Raw genomic sequence first — 23,223 nt, 5'->3', positions numbered from 1 at the left:
GCCCGAGGAGGCCAGAAATGCATAAACTTGTGCATGGCTTTGGATTACTGTTCTATGTACCTCTTCTCTCTTTCATTTAAATGATGACGCGGAATTTCATCATTGAGCGAATGCCTATGTCATTGTCCAGTGTTTGCTCACTCCCCCTAAGGTCTCTGTCCCCAAACCTTGTACTAACAGGCCACTCTCAAATCCTGTGAACAAGTCATGGTTTTGTAAGTTGTGCAGCCTCAGCGTTGACATTTGAAGCACATCTGGGGGAGGGTAACAGTAGAATTTTGGTAGAAGCTACAGATGGCTACAGAGATCTTGAAGAAATTCATTAGATCCTATTGGATGACTCTAGCATGAGTGCCCTACAACATTTCTGCCCATTACAGAGAAAGGGTGTTCCAGTCATCTTGAGATTCCCATAATATTCTTTTTCAGATAGAACACTGCTCAGTGCATAGGTCCAGCAGCCTATACAGTATGGGACTATTGCAGGAGTGGGTGGGTGAGGTTCTTTGGCCTGCAGTGTGCAGAAGGTCAGACTAGATGATCATGATGGGCCCTTCTGGCCTTGAAGTCTGTGAGAAGCAGAGAGTGAGAAGCGACTGCAGTGAATAAAGCGCAATATCTAGCTCATCTGAAACATACTGACCATTTCTCCGAGGTGCTGCATTCTCTTTGCTGTGCCCACTAGAAATGTCCTGTGCACTCAAAGTCAATCCAAAGGAACAATTCCTTAATCCCACCCTGCTTATTCACGCAGAACAGCACAGGCCGCCTGAGGCTGTGGTCTTAACGTGAATGTAGTCTGAGGAACAGCAAGGTCCAGGTCTGATTCTGTGATCCCTGGCGGGGGTTGGAAAGTAAATGTCTGCAGCAGCCCTACAAAGAACAGGAACAGCTCCATCTTGGCCAGGCTTTCTCCAATGCAATTCCTGCGCCCTGCAGTGTCAAAAGTTATTCGTTTTAATTGTCAGAGACATAGTGGCAAGGGTGGTGTATGTTACTGTTACAGTCATCAGGTGATCTATTCAGCACAGTAATGGCACTCCCCATATACACATAATTAGAGCAAAGTAATTGGCATTGTAACAATATGAGTGCTGATTTATTTGTCAGACACATTCATATAGCAAGGAGGTGATAGTCACATGGTACATTGCCAGGCTATATAATACATGAATGTATTATGCATCCTCGTCCCTCCCAGGCTGTATGGTCTAGTGCAGTGGTTCCCAAACTTTTTGGCATCATGCCCCCTTTTTGATTTTTGAGAACCCCCCCCCCCCCCCAATAGCAGCAAAACTTGTTGAGCAAAAAAAAACGAACTGACCAGGGCCGAAGGACAAAAATAGCAGCAAAACTTAGGGGGAGAGAATTAATGGGGGGGGGGGAGGGCTGGGTTGCACCACGCCCCCCCGGAATTTCTTCATGCCCCCCCATGGGGACACCCCTCCCTAGTTTGGGAACCCATGGCCTAGTGGCTAGGATGTAAGGAGAGATCTTAATTCAGCCACTGAATTGTTGTATGAGCCTGGGTATGTCTCTTCCCCTCTCTGTGCATTTCTTCCCCTCCCGTGTTATGTCTGTCTTGTTTGTTTAGACTGGGAATGCTACAGGTCAGGAACTACCTCTCCCTGTGTATTTGTACAGACCTGGCACAATGGGCCTATGAATCTCAGCTGAGATCTCGAATACAACAGGAGTCCCTGGAGATCATCCACAGACTTACCCTGACACCACAGCACCCTGAGCACTTTCAAACAACTCCTTTCTCTTAAAAGTCAACCTGCCAGAGACATGTTCTCTCCCCCGAAGGTGGAATGTTCGAAGACCTGTAGGGTATCACCCCGTCAGTCCCACTTTGGTGACTGTGTTTTGTTCTTGGTTCCCATACGATTGTTTCTGTTTGAGCTGGATTCCCTGCCCCAGAATGACTGTATGGGTGTGTCTAAACTACATGGCTCCATTGATGGAGCCATGTAGATTAGGCTGATCAGCAAAGGGAAATGAAGCCGCAATTTAAATAATCACGGCTTCATTTAAATTTACATGGCTGCCGCGCTCTGCCAACAAACAGCTGATCAGCTGTTTGTTGGCTCAGCGCGCTAGTCTGGACACTCCCACAGCCACCTGAAATCCCTTTATCGACCTCCCCGTTATGTCTCGTAGGATGAGGTTTACCGGGGAGGTCGATAAAAGGCTTTCATGTTGACGGGAGCATCCAGACTAGCGCGCTGAGCCGACAAACAGCTGATTAGCTGTTTGTCGGCTCAGCGCAGCAGCCATGTAAATTTAAATGAAGCTGCGATTATTTCCCTTTGCCAAACAAACAAATCTACATGGCTCCGTCGACGGAGCCATGTAGTTTAGACGTACCCTATGTGAGAGATGACATCATGAAGGAATCAGGGCAAAGTGGCTCCTGACATAAAAACCACCGTTGTTGATTTTTGCATCAACAATGCAAACTCACAGGCTGGCTGATGCAGTGCTGCAGCATCCAATCCTAGGCTGGGTCACAGTTGGACTCCTGGTCCCCAGGTCCTCTCAACTTCTAACAGAGACAGCTGAAATGTGTTGGGTTACAAGGCAGGATTTCTATAGGAAATCTCCCTTGATAATGCTTCAGGATTCCTGCTGTGCTGTGATTTGTTAAGTTCCTAGTGAGGCTACTCTTTCCAGCTGTGCCCACTTGTAACAAACCCTGCTGGCTAACAGCACGGGGCAGGCCAGGATGGGGGCAACTTTGGAAATTAACAGCATTTGGGAACATTTATTACTGTGCCACAGCAGAGAAGCCGGTTGGAGGACACCTTTTCACTAAAGAGGGACTAGGATGGAATTTCACAGGAAATTTCTGATATTTTGCAATGTTCCTTTCCCGTCAAAATGTAATTTGAATTCTTGGGAAGGACTTTGTATGATTTATTCCACCTTCATTGTGTGTGTGCACATGCATGCATACAAACACACACACATATTTAGAGTGGAATAGATCCGTATTTTACAAGTCTGTCGAGCCGGGATCTTTCAGTGAAGCCTTACTCTCCACTCTCTTGTGAGTATTATTAACTGTATTTTGCAGATGAAGAAGTTGAAATCCAGAAAGGTTTTGGTGATGTGTCAAGGTCACAGAGTAAGTCAATGGTGCAGCTAAGGTTGCCAAATGGTGTCAACAAAAATACCGGACACACTTGACATTACATCACAATCTACATTACATCTTATTTAGAAAATTCCGGACATTTATATTTTCTCAATTTGTTTCCCGATCAGAAAGCTCAAATACTGGACTGTCCGGTTCAAACTGGACACCTGGCAGCCCTAGGTGCAGCTTCATGTATCTGGATTAGAGGACCATTCGAGTCCTGTTTGTTTTGACTGGCCTCTCTTTGGTACCTTTTGGGCTCCCTTTTTTTGTGCTTTGGAGCCAATACCTTTCTTTTCCTTTGCCTATCTTTGTATCAGTTGAGCACTGATCCATTTTGTTAGTGTGAAAGCTTATGCTGAGATAAGACAGGTCCTTTGCAGATTCATTGGCTCTGCTTACCAGGGTATTAGCTTTGCTTGATCATATTGAAATAGATCTCTCCTAATCAATGCCCTGTTTCCCAGTACAAAGTTCCTGATCCTGCCAGAGCCTGAGAACTCTTGCAGGACAGGACCCGTCATTACCTGTGGAGAATGGCAGGAAAGCTTCTTTCTTTACAAACTTCCCATCAGCATCAAGAAAGTGGTAAGGATTAAATTCATGCGGTGTCTCCCACTGTGTTTGATCCAGCAGCACCGAGGTGAGCGAAGGAATCACGGTTATTCCCTGGAATACAACGTGAGGCACAAACCCCTAAACATCCAAAAGCAAAATGGAACCTCTGGCTGCGCTAACTCCCTGATGGTGAGGAATTTTTTTAGGAGTGGGTTGCTCAATGCTCTATGAGGCAGGAGCATCTGTTTGTTCAGTGTTAGTACAGTGCGTGGCATAACGTGCCCCAGTCTTTGACTGGGGCTGTGCTACTACAGATTTTGCTGGGCCCTGGGCAATGTGGGGAGGGCTCAGCACTGGGCCTGTGGGAAGGGGCGGAGCCTAGGGAAGAAGGGGTGGGGCTAGTGGCAGCCAGCCCTTACTGCCACCCAGACTGTGCCGTATCTCCCCTAGCCAGCCCTCAGTGCTGCATGGAGCAAACCGTGCAGGGCTCTGACAGTGATTTAAAGGACTCGGAGCCCAAGGCCCCAGGTCAACTGCCCACTCTGCTCCCTGCTGCCGGTGGCCTTGCCACAGTAGCCGTAGTAAATAACAACCACAACAACATTCGGAGTAGGAATGTTGCCAATGCTGTACTCATACAGGCAAGGATGTTGTATCTGTCTGACTACTGGTGACCGAGGTGAGAGAGAGCTGCAGGGTTGGGTCCTACACGATTACTGAATTCCACTGATCTGTTCTGTGTCAGTCTCCTCCTTCTATGGCCCAAACCTTGGTCTAACTGAAGTAAGTGTGAACCTTGCTAGTGACCTCACTGGAACCTGGATTTGACTGCTGGCTGTGCCAAACTCCAGCTTGGGTTCTGGGTTCTACCAGGTGCACTTGCACAGCTGATTTCAACACGTACATTCAGTGCACTGTACACAATACAGGCTAAGATTTTCAAGGCCGTGTGGAGTGTTTAGAAGGTGGCTAAATCCCCAGCACTGCTCTGGAAACTTCAAACACGGGGCCAGACCCTGCATCCTAGTCTTCCAGAGAGCCTCACTCTGCAGACAGCCCCACAGAGCTCCTCCTAGAGGGCGGAATGACTATTTAATTTTGAAATAGCAGTTGGCTTGTGTAGACGCTAGGAAAGTTATTTCGAAATAACTTTGCTGTGTAGACATACCCTCAGTCTCCATTCATTGCTGTTGGCGAAGGGCGGAACATGGTGGTGTCCATTTTAAAAAGCAATACGTACCTTGGGGAGGAAGTAGCCTCTGAAATGTGTGTCAACAGATGTGCACCGTGGAACGTGTGGCAGCAGGGTGATGAATCGTTGCACTTCATGTATCACTGCATTTGTAAATGGCATGTTTTTTCGGTCTTCATATGTGGCCCAGCTTCCTAATTGGACAACGGTCCCGATCTCCGCTTGCACCTTTTCTAAAAGTAGTAGCAAGCACAAATGAGCCCCATCAACAGGACTCTCTCCCTAGTTTTGTGATAGAAATGTAGCCGTGTTAGTCTGGTGTAGCTGGGACAAAAGACAGGACAATGTAGCACTTTAAAGACTACCAAGAAGGTTTATTAGGTGATGAGCTTTCGTGGGCCAGACCCACTTCCTCAGATCAAATCTGTGGAAGTGGGTCTGGCCCACGAAAGCTCATCACCTAATAAACCATCTTGGTAGTCTTTAAAGTGCTACATAGTCCTGTATTTGGTTCCCTATTTTTGAATTTGTGTGTTTTGGTTTGTATCCTTCTACCTACAGAACCCTTCTCTACTCTGCTCCCTCCCGGATACAGAAACATTCCGTTTTGGAAGACAGGAACCAGCATTAATCAATTTAGACTGCAAACTCTTTGGAACAAAGACAATCATTTTGTTCTGTGTTTATCGAGTGCCAAGCACATTGGAATCCTGCTCCATGACTGGGGCTCCTATATCCCACCATACAAATAATCTACTATATATTTGAGAGCGTTTGTGTGTCTGTGAGTGAATCTGTTTGTTCAAGAATTCCTCCTAAACAGTAAGGGCTAGGACCACCAATTTTGGTGTGTAGCTTCCTCTTACCATAACTTAAAGCAAGTTAAGTGTTTGGTTGTACCAGGACAATGGGATGTGCCTGGAATTTGATTGTTTCTCATAACATGGAAAAGGAGGGCTCTGCTAGCAGGGACAGTTATACTGTGTAATGACCAGAGAGAGGTAGCAAGGGGGCCAGAGATGGGGACTGGAACAGCTATAACCCCACTGGTGCAACAGGAGGCAGGGGTGGAGAAAGAGACAACTATCTACTGTACATTTGAAAGAGTTTGTTTGTGTGTCTGTCTGTGTGTCTATCTGTCCCCCAGCCAGGGGACATGCACTCCTCCCCTGGCTGCCACTGCAGCGGCCATGGACAGGTGCTTCTCACTTGGCCCCAAGGTGCTACGGTGAGAGAGAGCTGGGGTTGTCCTCTCTTCTCAGGGCAGCCTGCATCCTGAACCCCTTGTCCCCAGCCCCAGTCCAGAGCACTGATTTAAATGAAGAAAAACAAAACTCATTGGGCAAAGAGTCCTGTGGCACCTTAGAAACGAACAGATTTATTAGGGCATAAGCTTTTGTGAGTAAAACCTATTTCATCAGATGAATTGGAGCGGAGTTTACAGAGGCATGGGTATAGATAAGGACAGCAAAAGAAAAAGGGCACTTGTGTAAATGAGGCTAATCAAGTCAGGGAGGAAGTGGCTCATTCACAGCAGTTGATGTGGCTATCAAGAGAGGGGATATTGCCTTTTTAATGCATTAACCTGTTAAGATACTTATTCAATCCTAAATTGATCATATTGAATTTGCAAATTAACGTTAGTTCAGCGATCTCCCTTTGCAATCGGGTGCTGAACTAGAATTTTACCCACAAACGTGTATGCCCCAATAAATCTGTTAATCTCTAAAATGCCACAGGACTCCTCGTTGATTTTTGGCAGGTACAGACTATGATGGCTACTCCTCTGAAACGTATTTGAGTTAAGAACCTGAGCAAGCCAGGCCAATCTTCTAGTAACTACTGATGAAGAGATGGGATGCAGCCTTTGTGGTGAAAGCAGCATTGGTATCTACACAGCAGACGTCACCTGACTTTCAAGACAAGGACAAAGAGAAACTGTAGAGTGGCTCACTTTGGATCTCTGGGTATTTCATCATCAGGAGAATGGCCCACTGCAAAGTTGTGGCAGTCGTCTCCGTTCCAGCCATGACCAGGTCTAGGACAGACGCTATTATATTTTCATCATGAAACAGGCTCCCTTTCTTGTTTGTCTCCTTTAAACACACAAGTTTAAGTTAGTATTGAAAGGGCTCTTGTGCTCTCCAAGGCGGTGCCTAAACAGCACAGTTATTTCAAAATAATGGACGGCTTATTTTGAAATCTGTAAGCCTCATTCCACAAGGAATATCACTTATTCCAAAATAGCAGTTGTGTGGACGCTCCACTGCTGCTATTTCGAAATGGCACCTCCCCAGGGCCATTCAGACTATTTACTCTCCAGTGCCGCCTCGGTCTCTAAATCGAAGTAGCGCATCCACATTAGGGAAACCTGCCTCAGACTAATTTTGCAGCTTCTCTGTAGTGTAGACGTGCTATTTCAAAATAAGCATACTGTGTAGATGTACCCTGACAAAGGAAAGATTATGGTTGAGTAGCCTGCAAAGCACCACCTCACCCATCATGTTTTCAGGCATTCTCCTAAGTTTGCAAGCCAAAGGGAAGCCAGCAAACAATATCAGAGTCAAGGGCAGAGTTGGGCCTGAGCCAAACAGTGCACATCTGAATGAGGAACTGAACTTCCCCAGAAGCCAGAGGTGTTTTGATGGAGGAGATTGGTTGAGGGTCCATCTCTAATCTGAAGCAGGGCTGAGCTCCACTTTGGATGGAAGGCACAAACTCAGCCCTAAAGCTCCTTTTGCAGGGCTTGGAAATAACTGTTCCCTTCCATGTGCCGCTGGGGATGTGAGCTGAATGATTCCAGACCTCCAAGGGACACCTCCCACTCTACCTGCAGAGTTGGAATGTGCACAAAGATTTTTTTGTGAACATTCTCCCCTGCCAGATGGCTGGAGCACGGTGAACCCAGCTCAGGGTGAATGACTAGGAGGTGCAATGTGCATGTCTGGCCCGGCTCTGTTTGAAAGAAGAAAACCATAGAGCCTACATGGCTTTTTGTTTTAATACAGGTTGAAACGCTCTGCTCCAGCATCAACCACAGACATTACTGGACCAGAGAGCCCCCACTTGGGGATGTGGTATCTCAGTGGCCCCAGGGTAGCCCTGGGTTATAGAGTCCCGGCAGCCCAAAGAAGTGGATCCCTGGCAGCGTCAGAGCAGCTGAGCCCCAGCAGTCTTGGAATGGGCCACAGAGCCAGGAGTCTGATGCCTGAAGCCAGGGGATCCTGACAATCTGCTGACACACCGGAGTCTGTCAACAGAGGGGCAGACCTTCCCTGGTCTGACAAAATCCCTCCAGGTCCCAAGCGTGCTGGATCAGGTAGGTCCAACCAGTATTACACTGAGATCAATGTGTCTTAGAAATCAGTGACCAGATGCAAATGTGGGACCATGACAGGTAGTTGTGATATAACTACTGATTTTCTTTGTGTCTGTTATTCCTTTTAGAACAATGAGATCAATGGTTTCTTTATTAAACCCTAGGGTCAGATTCATCCTTTATGCAACCCATTAATTTTGCTGTAGGAACAGACAGTTGATCACAGATCATCAAGTAGGGTGATATTTCAAGAACGTGGTGAAGTCTGTTTTCACATCCAATTTCAGTGAAACATTCATTAGTTACATTATGGCAAAAGTTGGGGAACAGAGTTCAATTTCAGTTACATCTGGATAACTGCATGAACTTTAGTTAGGTCTGAGATCAGGATCTAGTTAAACATTTTTGTTTTGAAAACATCAGAGTACATTGTGAATGGATCGGCTCAGTCATATACCTCATGTTGCTTGAACACTAATGCATCAATGTAGCTCAGTGAGTTCTCGTTGATGTCCTGCCTGCTGATCTGGATGTAATTCCTTAAAATGACGCGCACGTCTTCTATTTTTTTAAGTAAGATCTTGTGGGGCTTGAGGAATAAGCCAAGGAATGGGTAGAAATTAAAAAACTAGAAAGGGAAAATAAGAGATGTGTTAAACGCAATGTGCCGAGATACAGAAAGAACCATGCACAAGGGTGCTGGAACGGCTCATCATTAAAGGTCTGTAACCAGGACCATCCATGGGGGAGGAGGAACAAGTGGGCAGATGCCTCTGTGTCAGATTATATGCCATGAACTGGCTTGAATACACTCTGCATGTGACCATCCTCACATGAACAATAGAGGGAGTTGTGTGGTAAAGTGTGATTTTTTTTCCAGTTGAATTAATGATCCAAATGCAAATTACAACACTCAGGAGCGCTGTGGACCCGTGACATTGTCTAGGGCCCTCTAAACAAACAAATGGATTTCCTCCGCCCAAACTAGTTTTTCTTGTTGTGGATAACCTTTGCTTAGTAAAGTATAATTCAGAACAAGTCACTATAATAGACGTGGAAAATTGTCAATACACAAAATGGGCTTGGAGTTTCAGTCTTATGAATGTGCTACAGAATCCACAAATACAGCTGATTCTATTTACCCATCCTTTAATCTCAGGCTTGCAACCTACCACACAAGAGCCTGAACTCCGTTCTTGGGGCTAGAAGTGTTACCTCCAATGTCACAGGGGAAGTGCATTGATTGCAGAGTTGCAGAAACTTGCAGACCTGCTTCCTGTCCTTTCTCAGAGTGGATCCAACTCTGGACAATGCGGTTACTCCTAACTCACAGGCCCTTTGTTTAGACTGCTAGACCAATGACTTGTAAATGGTGGTGGGTGGGTTAGTTTCAAATATAGTATGAGGATCCGACCTCATTTTAATGACAATGATTATAATTAGGACAGCCACACCCAAACTATTATTATTTTTTTGGTTGGGATGTTCTAGTTCTTACAGCTTGAGATTTGCTGCGCTGGACCATGGAGCCTGTGTGACTCAAAATACACTGGAAGAAGTTACTTACATGTAAGAATGGAGAGCCAAGAAGAACCATAACTTCATCTATGAGTCTTAACAAGGTGAGAAAGGTTGGGTCTTTGTAGTCAAACCGTTCCCCAAAGAGCATAAGAAAAGTGATGTTGGTTGGAGCAGCGTTAAAGGTCTTGAGGCTAAACGGCTCCCCTGTAACGGGAACAAAGAGAAGTATAAGTGTAACTGTCATGCAACAGCCTCTCGGGAGCTTCACTTGCGTTTACAACAGTGCTTGAAAAGTCTGAGTGATGCAATATTTAGCCTGAATATTCCCCAGCTCACCTTTGAAAGATTTGACCGTTTCCATAAGTAAATGAAGTTCTTCAAAAATTCTTTCCTCTATAAGCTTTTTCCCCATTCCAAGGTTGCGCATGCTTGACACAGTGAATCTCCGTGTTGTTCTCCACAGCTCTCCGTTAGAAAAGAAGACACCTGAGGCATATGCGAGGTACCTGTCATTGCTGAGAATGCAGAATTCAACAGGTCCCTACACTGCTTCACAGAATATGAGAATATCTGCGCAGTTCCTCTCCTCCATTTCTCCTTGCTGTCCCATTTGCCTTTCATTTCTATGTCCTCCTAGCCCTGTCCCCCATTCCCTGCCATGATCTTTTACTTCATGGGAATAGTTTTCCTCCCAGTTTAGTCTTTGCCACCACACTCATGTGGAAGGCAACCAGGCATTTAGAGCGCTTTGTATTTTAAGATATTTTTGTGTGACTTTTGTACTGACATAGTAGGCCAGATTAACAGCTCTGAAAACCTAAATCCTCTGTTGGTCCATTCAATAGCTGCTGCGGAGTAGCAGAAGCAAAAGCTTCCAGCTGTGCCCCAAATCTGGCATGACCTCCAGTGGTCAGGGAATAACACAGTCTCTGAGCCCTTATTTGGTCCTTTGCATCTCTGCTGAAGCTACTAACAAGGCAGTTATTTAATACTGGGCATTGGCATTGCTTGTGTGACATGGATGGTATCCCTCTGAGCAGATTTGCTGACCACGGGGGGAGGGGGAGAAGGGGAAGGGGACAGTTGCCCCAGGAGGGCAGCTACCCCAGGAGCAGCAGTAGCTAAAGCCCCAGGACTTTTAATTTGCCACTGGAGCACTACATAGCACGATCCGGATGGCTCTGACAGCTGGCAGGGGCCCAACTCAGCCTGCTCTGGGAAGCCTGGTGGGCTGGCTGCTCCAGCCCTCTCCCACTCAACTGAGACGCCACCCCTTCTGGGAGCATGGAGCCAGCCCTCTCCTCCTTGCCCAGGGGCCCAGCAAATCTCTCAGCATCCCCGTCCCTGGGAATGAAGCTGAGTCCACCAAGCTCATTTCACCCACATCACTAAAATCAGCACATTGTAATAGCTGCTCGTCCCTGCTGTTCTGGATTAGAATTGACCTACCACTACACGTGAAAGATTTTCTGCTGCACTACCAGGAGCCCCCCATTATATCAATGTGACAGCAATACTGACTCTGACCAATTCTTTTTCTCCTTCCATTGATTTGTCAGCTTGTGGCGCTGACATCAGCACTCAGAGTGTGATGGGGGGTGGGCACCGTCACTCACTGTACTCAAGGAGCACCCTGTAATAACTGATGCTGGAATTTCTGGTTAAACTTTGAGCTAGAGAGTGGAAGAAATAAGAGGAGGGTCTGGGTGAAATGTTTTCTAAGCCATTTGTGATATGGGGATGGAGGAACTGCCTATTGCCAACAATGGAGCTGTTTGAGGGAAAGGATGACAGCATCGCCCCATATCCCTTGTTTGAACCTGTGATATATTGTTCTAAAAAGGGCCATTTGGGGAGGCAGAATGTTCTGGAATGAATACATCCAAAATGGCAGAACCAGGCAAGAGGGGCAAAATATCTGAGCACCAAATCCCATATGGTTTCTCTCTCGTGAACTGATACCTCAGCTAAAATGTGTTAGTGGCTGTGAGGCACCTAACTCACTTTGGCTGCCTATGGGAATTAGTCACATAGCTGCCATTGTGCCTTTAAAATGTTACCCTCATCTTTTAAAATTCAGACCATTAACTGATCACAAAGTCATTTGCCAGAGTAACTACCGGTAGTGAAAACACCCACAAGCCCTTCCAAATAATCAGGATTTGGGGGCTAGTTTAGCTAAAATACAGACTTGAGGCAGGACTTCCAAAAATGCTCAGGCAATGATGGCCCTAGGAGAAGAGGTAGGCCAAGGCTGAACACTTTTGAGGCTCTCCTGTCTCCAGTGGTTAGTACCGTTTCCATGCTGGATTTGTTCGAATATCGGGATGGGTGGTCGGTCTACAAATTCATCTGTGAAGTTCACAAGCGCCTCCTTCACTGCTTCATATCCAGTCAGTACCACGGCTTTCTGCGACCCAAAGTGGAGGGTGAACACTGGGCCGTATTTTTCTGCGAGCTGAAAGAGAGGCAGAGGTTTAGTGTCAGCAACGGAGAGAGCACATCAATAAACCACTCGTTTCCTCTGAAGAGCCTAGGCTTATGCTGGCGTACTTGTTTATAGCACTATTCGGACTAGTACACACATGAGTTCAATGCCAACCTCTTCTTGGGGAGCTGACAAGTTGGTCTAGGGCAGTGGTCTCCAAGCTTTTTCAGCACAAAGATCAGTTTTTGAGTTTAAATTAATCCAGGATCTACCTCAAACCCAAATACCCTGGTCCCACCTCCTTCCCAGCCCCTTCCTCAAGGCCTTGCCCCACCTGTTCTCTGAGGCCCTGCCCTGCTCACTCTGTGGAGATGGGGGACAGGGATAGAGGGAAGGGGACAATGATCTCAGCACCCTCCTCTTTTGCCTTCCCCACCCTCATGAGTAGGGTTGCCCCATGGGTGGGGCCTCGAGCAGAAGGGGCGGGGCTGGGGCTTGCCTCCCCCAGCTGGACTTTCACCTAACGCCCATGCTCACCCTTCACAGCAAGCAGGAGGCTCAGCTCCAAGCAGAGGGCAGGAGCAGCACAGTAGTGTGGAGAGGGACAGCTGGGGTACGTCTAGACTACATGGCTCCGTCGACGGAGCCATGTAGATGAGTTTACTTGACATAGGAAAATAAAGCGGCGATTTAAATAATCGCCGCTTCATTTACATCAAAATGGCCGCCGCGCTGTGCTGGTCAGCTGTTTGGCAGCACAGCGGGGCAGTCTGGACTCTCCGTGGTCAACAACGGAAGCCTTCGTCGACCACTCTGGTAAACCTCATTTCATGAGGACAAAGGCTTCTGTTGTCAACTGCGGCTTTGCTCCGGGTCTCCCTGGTCTGCTGGGGGGCCCAACTAGTGCGCCCCCCCCCCCCCCCAGCAGACCAGGCTTTTGTTGTGGACGCCTGGGGTAGAGCAGCTGGGGTGCTGCCGGGTTGGTCCTGGGGGGACCTACCCGGCAGCGCCCCAGCTGTTCTGTCCCAGGCTCCAGATTCAGCCACTGTTGAAACTGATCAGTGGCTGATTCCAGGAAGCTGGGGGCAGAGCAACTCTGCCTCCGGCTTCCTGTAGTCAGCCCCTGGTCAGTTTCAGCCGCAGCGGCTGAATCTGGAGCCAGTTCCGAGTTACGTACAAATTCAACTTAAGAACAAACCTATAGTCCCTATCTTGTACGTAACCCGGGGACTGCCTGTACTATATTATATAGTATGCTATAACATTTAAGAAAATTTGAATGAAAAGTTGTGAGGAAACACTGCATTTTTTTAATTTCTTTTAAAAAATGTCGACATTTTGACACATCTGAATTTTTTTGCTAATGACTCTAAACTGTCTGTTCAATGTTGTATTTAGCTGTGGGCCTGTGACACATTTAGTACCCTTCCTAGACCTGAAGAAGCTCCAAAGCTTGTTTCTATCACCATGATAAGTGGGTTCAACGAAAGATACTGCCTCAACTACCACCATAACTAATTTCGTAAGTATGTCTGCAGAACTGGCTGCGCTGCGGGGCAGATTCCTGTTTTGTTTAGTAAAGAATCATGTTTGCTAATGATACCCATAGACACCCTGCGTGTAGCATACCGCCTTGGGAGAAGGATCCTAGTTTCATGGGGGTGACTTATGTGCTCATGCGGCTAGCCACTATGTGTCATACATTTTTAGACGAGGTGAATGGGATCCCTGCAAAGAAACTTCATTTCTCATGCAGTGAAAAGTTCCAAACCATTCCATATATTAAGGGATAAAGTAGGGTCTAAGCCTGTGGGGTAAATTCTGACACCAACTCCCAGTCACATCATGCAGGAAGGCTTTAAAGTTTACATCACAGTTTACACATGAGGTCACTGTACCAGTGCTTCAAGCCAGCCAAGAGAGGCATCGGAGATGCAGAGATATGTGGCCACTACACAAAATTCAATGGCTATAACCTACACATAGATGCCAGCCATAGAAAGCAACCTCATCCACAGCCTGTTAGTTGCATTTGTGCCCTCATGGGGGAGGATCCCAGCCCTTCCAAATCCTGCAAATTGTCCATGCGAGGTCCATCCACTCAGGCTACAGCCCATTTTAATAAGCACTATGCACAGGATGGAACTCTGCTATTATTATTGATTTACTATTTGTGTCAACTTAGTGTTTAGGAGCTCTAGTTATGCAGCAGGATATCTGAAGCTCTGTTTATTAAACATGGGCAGAAACAGATCCAAAGCAGAGCTGGATGGGCAGGAAAGAGAGCCAGGGAAAAGTTGTGCAAAACTTTCCTCTTGGGGTAAGGACAAGCAAAGATCCTGGATTACCCTAGCCTGACAGACACCTTTTCAGCATCCCGTTACAGATTTTTTAAAAAAACCTGTTTATCTGCTTAAGCAATAGTTTTAATAACAAGTTAACAGAAGTGTTCATAGGGTTTTTATTCCGGCTACTTGAAAAAAACTATTCCACCTTGTTTTTCTGTCATGCCATCCATTTCAATGGGAATTTGCCGGCTGAGGAATGGAGTAACAACTGCATAAGCACATATAGATTTGACCCTCTCTTATGCGGCTGTTGGACTCTAGTCAATTCCGCTTATTTCTTCCTGGGGATTTCCTTTTTCTTGTTAGTTATTTGCTAATACTCTAAAAGCCCTCTGGGTAAGGGAGCTGTCAAGTTCATATTTAAAATCTCACAAGCGCTATACACTTCATGTACCTTATCAAGTTTACATGAAAAAAATCCACCTTACCCAGGGGCCCTCTTTTAGTGGTTGATCCGAAATGACACTGTCTCTGAGTAGACAGGAGCTAAAAGAAGCTTGAGACAAAACTACAGTGCAATTTTTACAGCTCTGAAATTTAATTCAGATTAATAAACAACGAAAGTCTTCTCACTGGTTTAGTTGAGACAGACTTAAAATAAATGAGGTGGGTTTGTTTCCTACCTTCAATAGTGACTTATCTTGCCTTCTAATATCCAGCAAATGCAGGTTACCAATGATCGGAAGAGGAGGTGGACCAGGAGGCAATTTAAAAGGTGAATTTTTAGAGCCAGTTGAAAAATAAAATGCACCTAATAAAAGCAGGGCACACAGCAGACCAATTGATGCAGGATCAGAAATAAATGGCATTAAAAAAGCCATTTTTTTCCTAGTTGTAATCTGACTTTTGGGCTAGGAGCAATGGAAAAAAAAATGCGGTGGCGCTGTTCAGAGTCTAGCCGCAGGTTTTATATTTGTTCTTTACGATTGCTACAAGTGTTCTATTCTTATTAGGGTTTGTAAAATACCTAAATAAATACTGTAAACTCCACCCTCCTTAAACACCTTGGAGAATGTGGTCTAAGCAGTTTGCAATGTCTGTCAAGAAATAAAGCGGGTTTCGGGTTACAAACCTGTGCGTGTTTGTGCAGGAATACATGTGTCTGGTGATAGAGCTCCGCATTCCTAGAGTACCATCCACCTGAGGATCTCAAAGCACTCTGTGAGCTGCGACACTCTATAACCCTCCAAACACCTCAGTGAAATAGGAAGTACCATTATGCCTGTTCTGTAGATGCAGAAACAGAATCACAGAGACATGAAGTAACTTGCCCAAGATCACACAGTAAGTCAGTTGCGGAGATAGGAATAGGACCCAGGGCAGTAGCAGTAGGTCATCTTCCTCTGGCTTGAGAATAGTGTAGATTCTGGTGGATTTGGGACCAAAATGCCTTAGTGTGGACAGATCATTTTCAATGCCTGTTGAAAGTGGGGACATAAGGATTTGTTGACAAGTACTGCCAACAACAGCCCATTTTGCTAGTGTGGAGTCAAACCCTAGCACTTCTGATGCCAGATCTGTGCCATCACCACGAAACACTTCACAAAATAGTCACGGGAGCTGAGCATCACAGTAGTTGATTAAAGTCTTTGGAATAGACAGTGACTGGCAGTTGACTATAATGCTTTAAGGTCCAATGCATGCAAATGGTTACCAGGCCCATATCAATAAAATGTGTAGTGGTGGGTGCTTCTCCTCCAGTTTGTTCTATCTTAAGTAGAAATTGTGGGTGCAATTCTACTCTGCCTTGCACCTTTGATAGTCCTTCTTGCCTGTTTAAAGTGAGTGTGAAACACTCCAAGGCCTGAACAGCAGGATCAAGGAAATATGCTAAAATTGGGACTCTTGCCAATACATATTCTGCTGCTCCATGAAATATGGAAAACAATTGTATTAGTCATATTTTCAAATGGGCCTTCATCAGCTTTGCACTTGAACCTGACCGAGCCTGCAAAATTCATCTTTATGCCTGTAGATGAGAATTTTCAGGAATAAAGATGCAACTGTGTGGACAAAGCAAGTAGTTGTGCACCCAACTTCCTAGTGAGCCTGCACAAATACCTGTTTGCCCACACAAATTCACACGTTTGAATACAAATCGATGTACCGGCAATTTTTGCAAGTGTATTAGTGCATTCTTGTTGAAAATTTAGTTGTAAATCAATAGCCTTAATTACAATGTCATCTTACCCTTCAACAGTTGTCTTTATGCCATATCCCAGAATAATTGTTGCAGTGCGTAGCTTAACAAGGAGCCAGTAAAGAGTGGAAGTGATGTGCAGAGAGGGCTGTGTGGAAATGGTAAACTAAAAGCAGCAAGCTTTAACTGAGATCTTCCCAAGGATGACAGCAAGATGAGACACAGACATGACAGAAGCAATTGCTTCATTAGTTTGGCATCATTGACTCAACATGAAAAAGCTTTGCTTGAACATTCTAAAATGATGGCAGAAAATACAACAATTCTACATGAATCCCCACCCTCTGAACTGAGTTGTTAACATCCCACATTTCTTGTGGGGTTGGAAGAGGAGCTCTGACTGGCTGCCACCCTAACTTCAGGCCTGGCAATCATGCTTAAATGTGTCTAGGGTTTTACATTCTTACATACATGCCCTGCAGCTTCCTCTGCATTCATGTTACACAAGTGCTCTACAGCCGTACCTATGGGAATAATTAGATACAGTGCTGGTAGACAGGGCTCAAAATTATGCAGCATCATTCCTGGATATTGTGGGACTAGTGAAATACATTGTGCTTTTTAGGACAAACTCAAAATATTGGTTACATGATACATGTAAGTCTGGAAGAAATTTCTGTAAAACTGCCTGCACTAGTCATTCGCTCAGGGGAAGCACTGGTTCCAAAAATGTGTTACAAGACTAAACCCTGCTTCTGTGAAGGAGGTGCAACAGTCTTTGCTGGTATAAGGCACTTGATTCGGACATCCTGAGAGCACCCTGAGGGGATACAGTGGACTTGCCAAATTTGCTGTGGTGTTACTTTGGAATAGGCTCCTATAACCATGGTGGGCATGGTTCAAGAGAGAGGCCTGCAGTGTGAGGGGGAAGGCTTGTATGTTCTCCAACAGACGCATACACTGCCATCCACCGCAACCACCAAGTAACCGCTCTGTTCCCTTCAGAAAGGGACATCTAATGCCTAGGTGCCAGCTTCCAGTTTCCCACGCATACCCCCTACTCAGCTCCAGGCCCTTCCCCCAATCCCTACCCCATCCCACTTTCTCTTGCCCCCATGCTGCCTCTGCCTTGCCTCTTCCCCACCTCTTCCTGCCCATTTCCACCCCCTGCCCTCTCTCATACCCTTCTATCCCAGTGCCTCCTGGAACAACTGATGTGTAGTGGTTGGAAGGTGCTGGGAGAGGGCGTGGTAGGTGTTGAGTGGTGGGGCTGCTGGTGGGCAGGAGGCACTGGAAGGAGGAGGGAAGAGAGCTGAACTGCCAGTGGGTGCTAAGCACCCACTAATTTTTTTCCATGGGTGCTCCAAGAGTCCATGCTGTGGAGCACCCCTGGAGTCAGCACTTACGGTCAAATGTACTTCAATCCATCGAGCCAGTATGACCTGTGCTGTCCTGCAGGATTGTTCCTGGCTTGCCATACCCTGCAGCCTGTGGAGCTATGTGCTGCTAGCCACTGCCTTGGCATTTTGCCCTGATGTTAAATGTTTAAATAATAAAAAATGACTTTTCAGAAATAGTTTCGAATCACCACAGAAAAGATCTTTTGGAAACAGGCCCCTGGGTGTGATTCTTTGATATGACAAGGCTGCATGTGGTTTTTGCGATGACAAGAAATTCCTGTCTTGATAATGCATCGGCTACGTGTTTACCTGACATGCCGCTTACTACGTGCTCCCCTGCTTGAGAGCACACAGAGATCAGCCCTAGGAAAGCAAACACTATAGTTCAAATCTGCCTTACCTATGTCATTGCACTCTTCTCACCGACCAGATTCCCAAACTATTTGGCAGCCATTGCATGTTTCCAAATTCCCACGGAGCCATGACCTGCTCCGTACAACAGTGGTGGGCAACCCATAGTGGTTCTACACGTGTCCCACAAGGCTTTGTGTTTACCGTTCCCACACACAGGTTTGCCATGTTCTGTGGTTTTCATCCACGCGGCTTTTTTCCTACCAGTGCTACAAAAGCGACAAGCACAAGCAAGGGCACGTGAAGTGAGGTGCAACAGCGCTGGCTGTGAGAGCCCTGTGCTCCTTCTGCATTGCGTCAAAGTGCTGTTGTGGTTCAGTTGGCACACCCTGAAAATTCTAGGTATGCAAGTGCTAGTGGTGAAGGGAATTTAAATTTCTTACAGGCACTGTCCTAGTGCATCCCAGGTCCCTGCCAGCTCTGTGAATAGCTCCCTGCTGGCTTTTGCACCCGCTTGCTTTCACCTCTGCAAGTGCAGTTACCAAAACTACCCTATCCCAGGATACTGTCTTGGTTACAACAATCTTGTGGCCCACTGAGATGGAGGGCCACCGACACAGCCCACTTACTAGTCTAGGTTGCCCCTCCCTGCTATACAACATGGCTGCCACGTATATCCAGGTCCCTAGATTAACCCCACAGTCACTCTTCCAGCCCACCTTCCCCAGAAGCAACTGGGTACTCAGTCATTGAGGAATAGTGCTGAAATCCCAGCCCCTAGGTGAAGCCAGGAACAAAGCCCCCATGTGTGGGGCTGGCAGCCAGGACTCCAGGCATGGGGTTGGCAGCAGAGACCCCTGGCACAGGGGGCAGACAACAGGTACCCAGGCACAGGGGTGGCAGCCAGAACAGTGGCCAGGAGCCCGGGGGTGCTGCAGCCCCCCATCCCTAGTTCCAATGCCTATGCCCAGTTTACTGATACCATTAATTTTTCTTAAGGCCTTTGGGACTGATTCTTCTCTTTCTTACACTGGCAGTAAAGGCAAATCAGACCAGCGAACATGAGCCCGTCAGGAACGTGCATCTTCACTGTCCATGCTTGAGAAGGACAGTCCCTATTTAAAAAAAAATATAAACTATTTTCCATTCTGTAACTGCAGTAAACTTTCCTACCTCAGTGCACACGGAGGGGATTTAAAAGTGCAGCTCCCCAGCTATTCCTACAAACAACGTGCAGGTGGCAGCAGGTATGGCATAATGTGTGCACAGGCATGAATCATGAAACAAAGCTGTGTACATTGTAGATGGGCATCAAGGTGTGTGTTCCAATTGGCAGGTAGGATATCCATGTTCTCCATGCTGCGGGCCTCATTGGGCTCTCACATCAGCATAAATCAAGAACAGCTCCACTAATTTCACTCTAAAGCAAATGGAAGGAAGAACAAAAGCTGTCCAGTTTTTTTGGCCTTTTTTCTGCAGCAGGGGGCATGGGTCACTTGGCGGGTTACACTAGTGTTAATAGGGGCATCCCTGTGACTTGAAGTCTTTAAACCATGAATTGAGGGCTCAGCCAGATGTTAGAGGTCGATTTCAGAAGTGGGTGAGGTTCTGTAGCCTGTGATATGCAGGAGGTCAGACTCAATCAGCAGTTCTTAAACGGTGGGTTGGGATTCCAAAGTGGACTCGTGAGTCCATTTTAATGGGTTTTGTTGGTGTTAGACTTGCTGGGGCCTGGAGACAAAGACAGCCCAACCCCAAAACCCATTCCCCACTGCCCAGGGCTGAAACCCTTAGGCTTTGGCTTTGGCCTCTCCACCCAGGGCAATGAGACTCGAATGTTTCTTTTAGCCCCTGACTATGGTAGAGGAGCTCAGGTGGGTTCAGGCTTTGGTTACCCCTCCTCAGGAGAGATTCAAAGATTTCTGTTTCTCCTGGTGGTGTGCATCAGCACATGCCTCGGTGTACATAACAAAATTTATTCTGCACATGGACGGAAGAGATTAGAGGGAACATTGACCCAGAGGAAAATGTTCAGCCTTATCATGATTAGATGGAGATCAGCCTATGATGACCTAAAGTATGAAAGTTTCCATCCCTTCCCAAATTCTTGGGGTATTTAAATCCTCATTATTATAACTCTGGTGGCTCTGGGGTTACTCGTATAAATGTCCAATTTGTTGCAATCCTTGGCTTCAGTGATATCCCTTGGCAACAAACCATGGAGTGAATATTGTGTAATTTCCTTTTTAAACGTGCTGCTTTTCAACTTCAGGCAATGTCCACTTGTGCTTTGTACAATTAAAAAATCCTGAACCGAAGGGTTTGATTGCCCATCTCTGCACCACTGATTGTTTTGTCTGCCTTTCTCATGCCTCCCTCTTATTCATCGGCCCTGACATGCAAACGGTTGCACTCCTTCCATCTTCTCTTTATGGGAGAGGCTTTTCCTCTCTATAATCAGTCCTCTTGCCCCACCTGGATCCTCCCTTTCATTCAGCTGCATCCATTTGAAAAGATGGCGACCAGTATGGAACTTAGGTGTCAGCCAGTTGACATCTCCCTAAGACTAATGCAGTCAAAAGTGTTGCGCAGAACCAAAAGCCCACTTGTAATCGGGGAGTGTGCTGGGTTTCTTCTTCCTCCACCAATACCAGGCGGTGGTGGGCCTTCCCTGGGGTTGAGAAATCACTAGCACGATGGTGCTACTGCCACAGAAGCCATCGGGTCCCCTGAGAATCACCTCTGCAGCCAACTCAATACAAGGCTGGCTGGGAACGGTCATTTCCTAGAATCGCCTGGCCTGTAAGTGGCACCAATGCTTCAGGCCCCACCTCCATCGTGCCGCTCTTCCCTCTCAGAACAGCCTGTGGTGGATTGAGGGGACGTCACCCATGCAGCTCCACTGTTGAAGACCCTCTGAAGAGCTGGCAGTGAACAGCATCCCAGCACCTCCTGAGGACCTAGGACAAGCCTTGGCCTAAACAGAACAGGAGGGCTAGGTCACCAGTGCCTTTGAAGATGTCAGGTGAAGCAGGCATGCTGAGGAGGCAGCCTGTGGGGGAAGAGGAATTCATGGAGGTTTGTGCCTCTAGCCAAGCCTACAAGAGTTGGTCTATGCAGTTTGCCCCAGCCTTCTAGAACTGTTGTATCTCCCTGACAACTGCCTGTGCATGGAGATTTAGACACTACTGCACCCTGCACTGAGCTATAGACACCGTTAATCTTTCTAATCCTTGTTATGCAGCAGGTGGGTGAAACCAGGTGTGGCATCGCTAATGCGGTTGCCAAGTTCCCAGGATGATAATGTGATTAAACCTGCATGTGGGAACTGAATTTGCATATTCTCAGGAGGGGGAGACATTTAAAGGTGAGCATGAATAAGTAAGAAAGAGGATCGGCTATAATTGCCTTTTCAATTGCAATTTTCTGACTTCAGATTAAATTCTTTCCTTTGAGCTGAGCGTGGGATTTCTGAAGGGGTGTCTTCATTTCTAAATAAGCTCCTTCTCTTGGGAGTATAGACTACACAGAATTCATGGTTGGGAGTAGATGTGGGGGTAGATTGGGGTGTCCTGTGGATAGAATATGATCCTATATTAACTTTGCTTTGTAGCATACCTGGATCTGTACTCAAGGGGATATTGCACCTTTTGCATTCATCAGAATTTGCTCCCGATTCTTGCTCTGCTGTATCATGATCCTGAGAGATACTGAGGATCCGTGGCTTCCATTACAGTCAATGGCAGCTGCATTTGCATGGCACCAAACAAACTCAAGCCCATTGTTGGGTACTCTGAAAACCAGGCGATATAATGTTGCTCTTCCTGGAGACTTTGCTGCTTAGTTTTGAAATGTCAAACTCCTTGGAGTATGTATCTTGTATAATAGAGAACAAACAAGGCAGAATTTTCAAAAGCCAGTAAGTTCTGTTTTCAGAAACGACTTAGGAACCTAAGTGCCTCGATCACGTTTGAAAATGGGATGTCGTCGCTTAGTTATTTTTGAACATCGTATCAACATTTTGCAGACCATAATGATAACCCCGTGTACCCCAACAGAGCTATGACTAACAGAAAGGTAAAGATTTTTAAACCCATCAAATATTGATAGTTGCACGTTGGCTGTGCTCCAGCTGATTCAAGAGTGCTGTGTTACATTATGTGCTGTAAGATTCTGACTGTACAGTCAGTCCACACTGGCTCCTCTGCAGAGAACGTTCCCATTGAATTCCTTAGATTAAAAACATCCTTCATTACTGCCAGTTTACAGGCAGCATTCCAGCAATGGAGTCCATTTTTTCCAAATCATGAGAGTCGGGGATGTTTGTTGACTTTGGTTTTGATACCCACTTGTGCTTTGCAAATGTCAGTGGAATTGTTGCAAAGAATGATGCAAAGGGCAGGGGAACATCTGATCTGACCTTACTGGGAGGAACAGTGTGAAAGGAATGGAATGAGGCCAGTGGTGACAGGTACATTTGAGTTGTAGAGAGTCTTTGTGTGCTTTGGTTTAATGCCGTGTTGCTGATTCCATGCATTCAAAAAAGCATGAATCAGACCCCCTCAAAATCATGAGATTGGCTTGAAAATGACAGAATTAAATTAAAACAATAAATCTTGGTTTTCTTTTATTTGCTTTCTAGCTTCCATGCCTTTAGGATGCACTAGGTTTGCATTTTCAGACTTGTCTCTACAATCCTGGAGGCTAAAAACTTACTATTTTTTAAATGGAAGCTGAGATTCTCAAATAATCACAGAAATCCAGGAGCTAGCGATTTAAACAACCCAAATATGGAGAGAGTTGGGGGCACCATTTTCAAGTGAA

The 23,223-nt window shown here is 46.2% G+C and overlaps 1 protein-coding gene and 1 long non-coding RNA gene across 2 annotated transcripts; one reads left to right on the top strand and one right to left on the bottom strand.

Annotated features, from left to right (window-relative positions):
* Positions 1 to 307: 307 nt before the first annotated feature.
* CYP2W1 (cytochrome P450 family 2 subfamily W member 1) lies at positions 308 to 15,448 on the bottom strand. Its single transcript, XM_014580906.4, has 9 exons — positions 15,132 to 15,448; positions 12,028 to 12,190; positions 10,069 to 10,218; positions 9,779 to 9,936; positions 8,669 to 8,839; positions 6,847 to 6,988; positions 4,941 to 5,125; positions 3,670 to 3,811; positions 308 to 933 (listed from the first exon to the last, which is right to left on the bottom strand). The coding sequence occupies exons 1-9, from the start codon at positions 15,327 to 15,329 to the stop codon at positions 743 to 745; spliced, it is 1,500 nt and encodes a 499-aa protein (XP_014436392.3). The 5' UTR covers positions 15,330 to 15,448; the 3' UTR covers positions 308 to 742.
* On the top strand, positions 5,395 to 15,290 carry LOC112543773 (uncharacterized). The gene is made up of 6 exons (XR_016346893.1): positions 5,395 to 6,928; positions 7,901 to 8,211; positions 9,703 to 9,833; positions 10,196 to 10,234; positions 13,559 to 13,682; positions 15,168 to 15,290. It is a non-coding gene; the product is annotated as an uncharacterized LOC112543773 (long non-coding RNA).
* Positions 15,449 to 23,223: the final 7,775 nt, after the last annotated feature.

Source organism: Pelodiscus sinensis, chromosome 15, assembly GCF_052426305.1.
Source record: "Pelodiscus sinensis isolate ZL-2025 chromosome 15, ASM5242630v1, whole genome shotgun sequence".
NCBI classification, from domain to species: Eukaryota; Metazoa; Chordata; order Testudines; family Trionychidae; genus Pelodiscus; species Pelodiscus sinensis.
Note: the sequence above shows the minus strand (reverse complement) of the source record. Positions and strands in the feature narration are given on the sequence as shown.

Excerpts from the sequence above, each read along its gene's own strand:
- CYP2W1 (XM_014580906.4), bottom strand. The coding sequence starts at position 15,329 with ATGGCTTTTTTAATGCCATTTATTTCTGATCCTGCATCAATTGGTCTG. Across the intron at positions 12,191-15,131 it reads AAGATAAGTCACTATTGAAG|CTCGCAGAAAAATACGGCCC; the intron begins GTAGGAAACAAA and ends CCTCTCTTTCAG. Across the intron at positions 5,126-6,846 it reads GAAATACCCAGAGATCCAAA|AAAAGGTGCAAGCGGAGATC; the intron begins GTGAGCCACTCT and ends TACTACTTTTAG.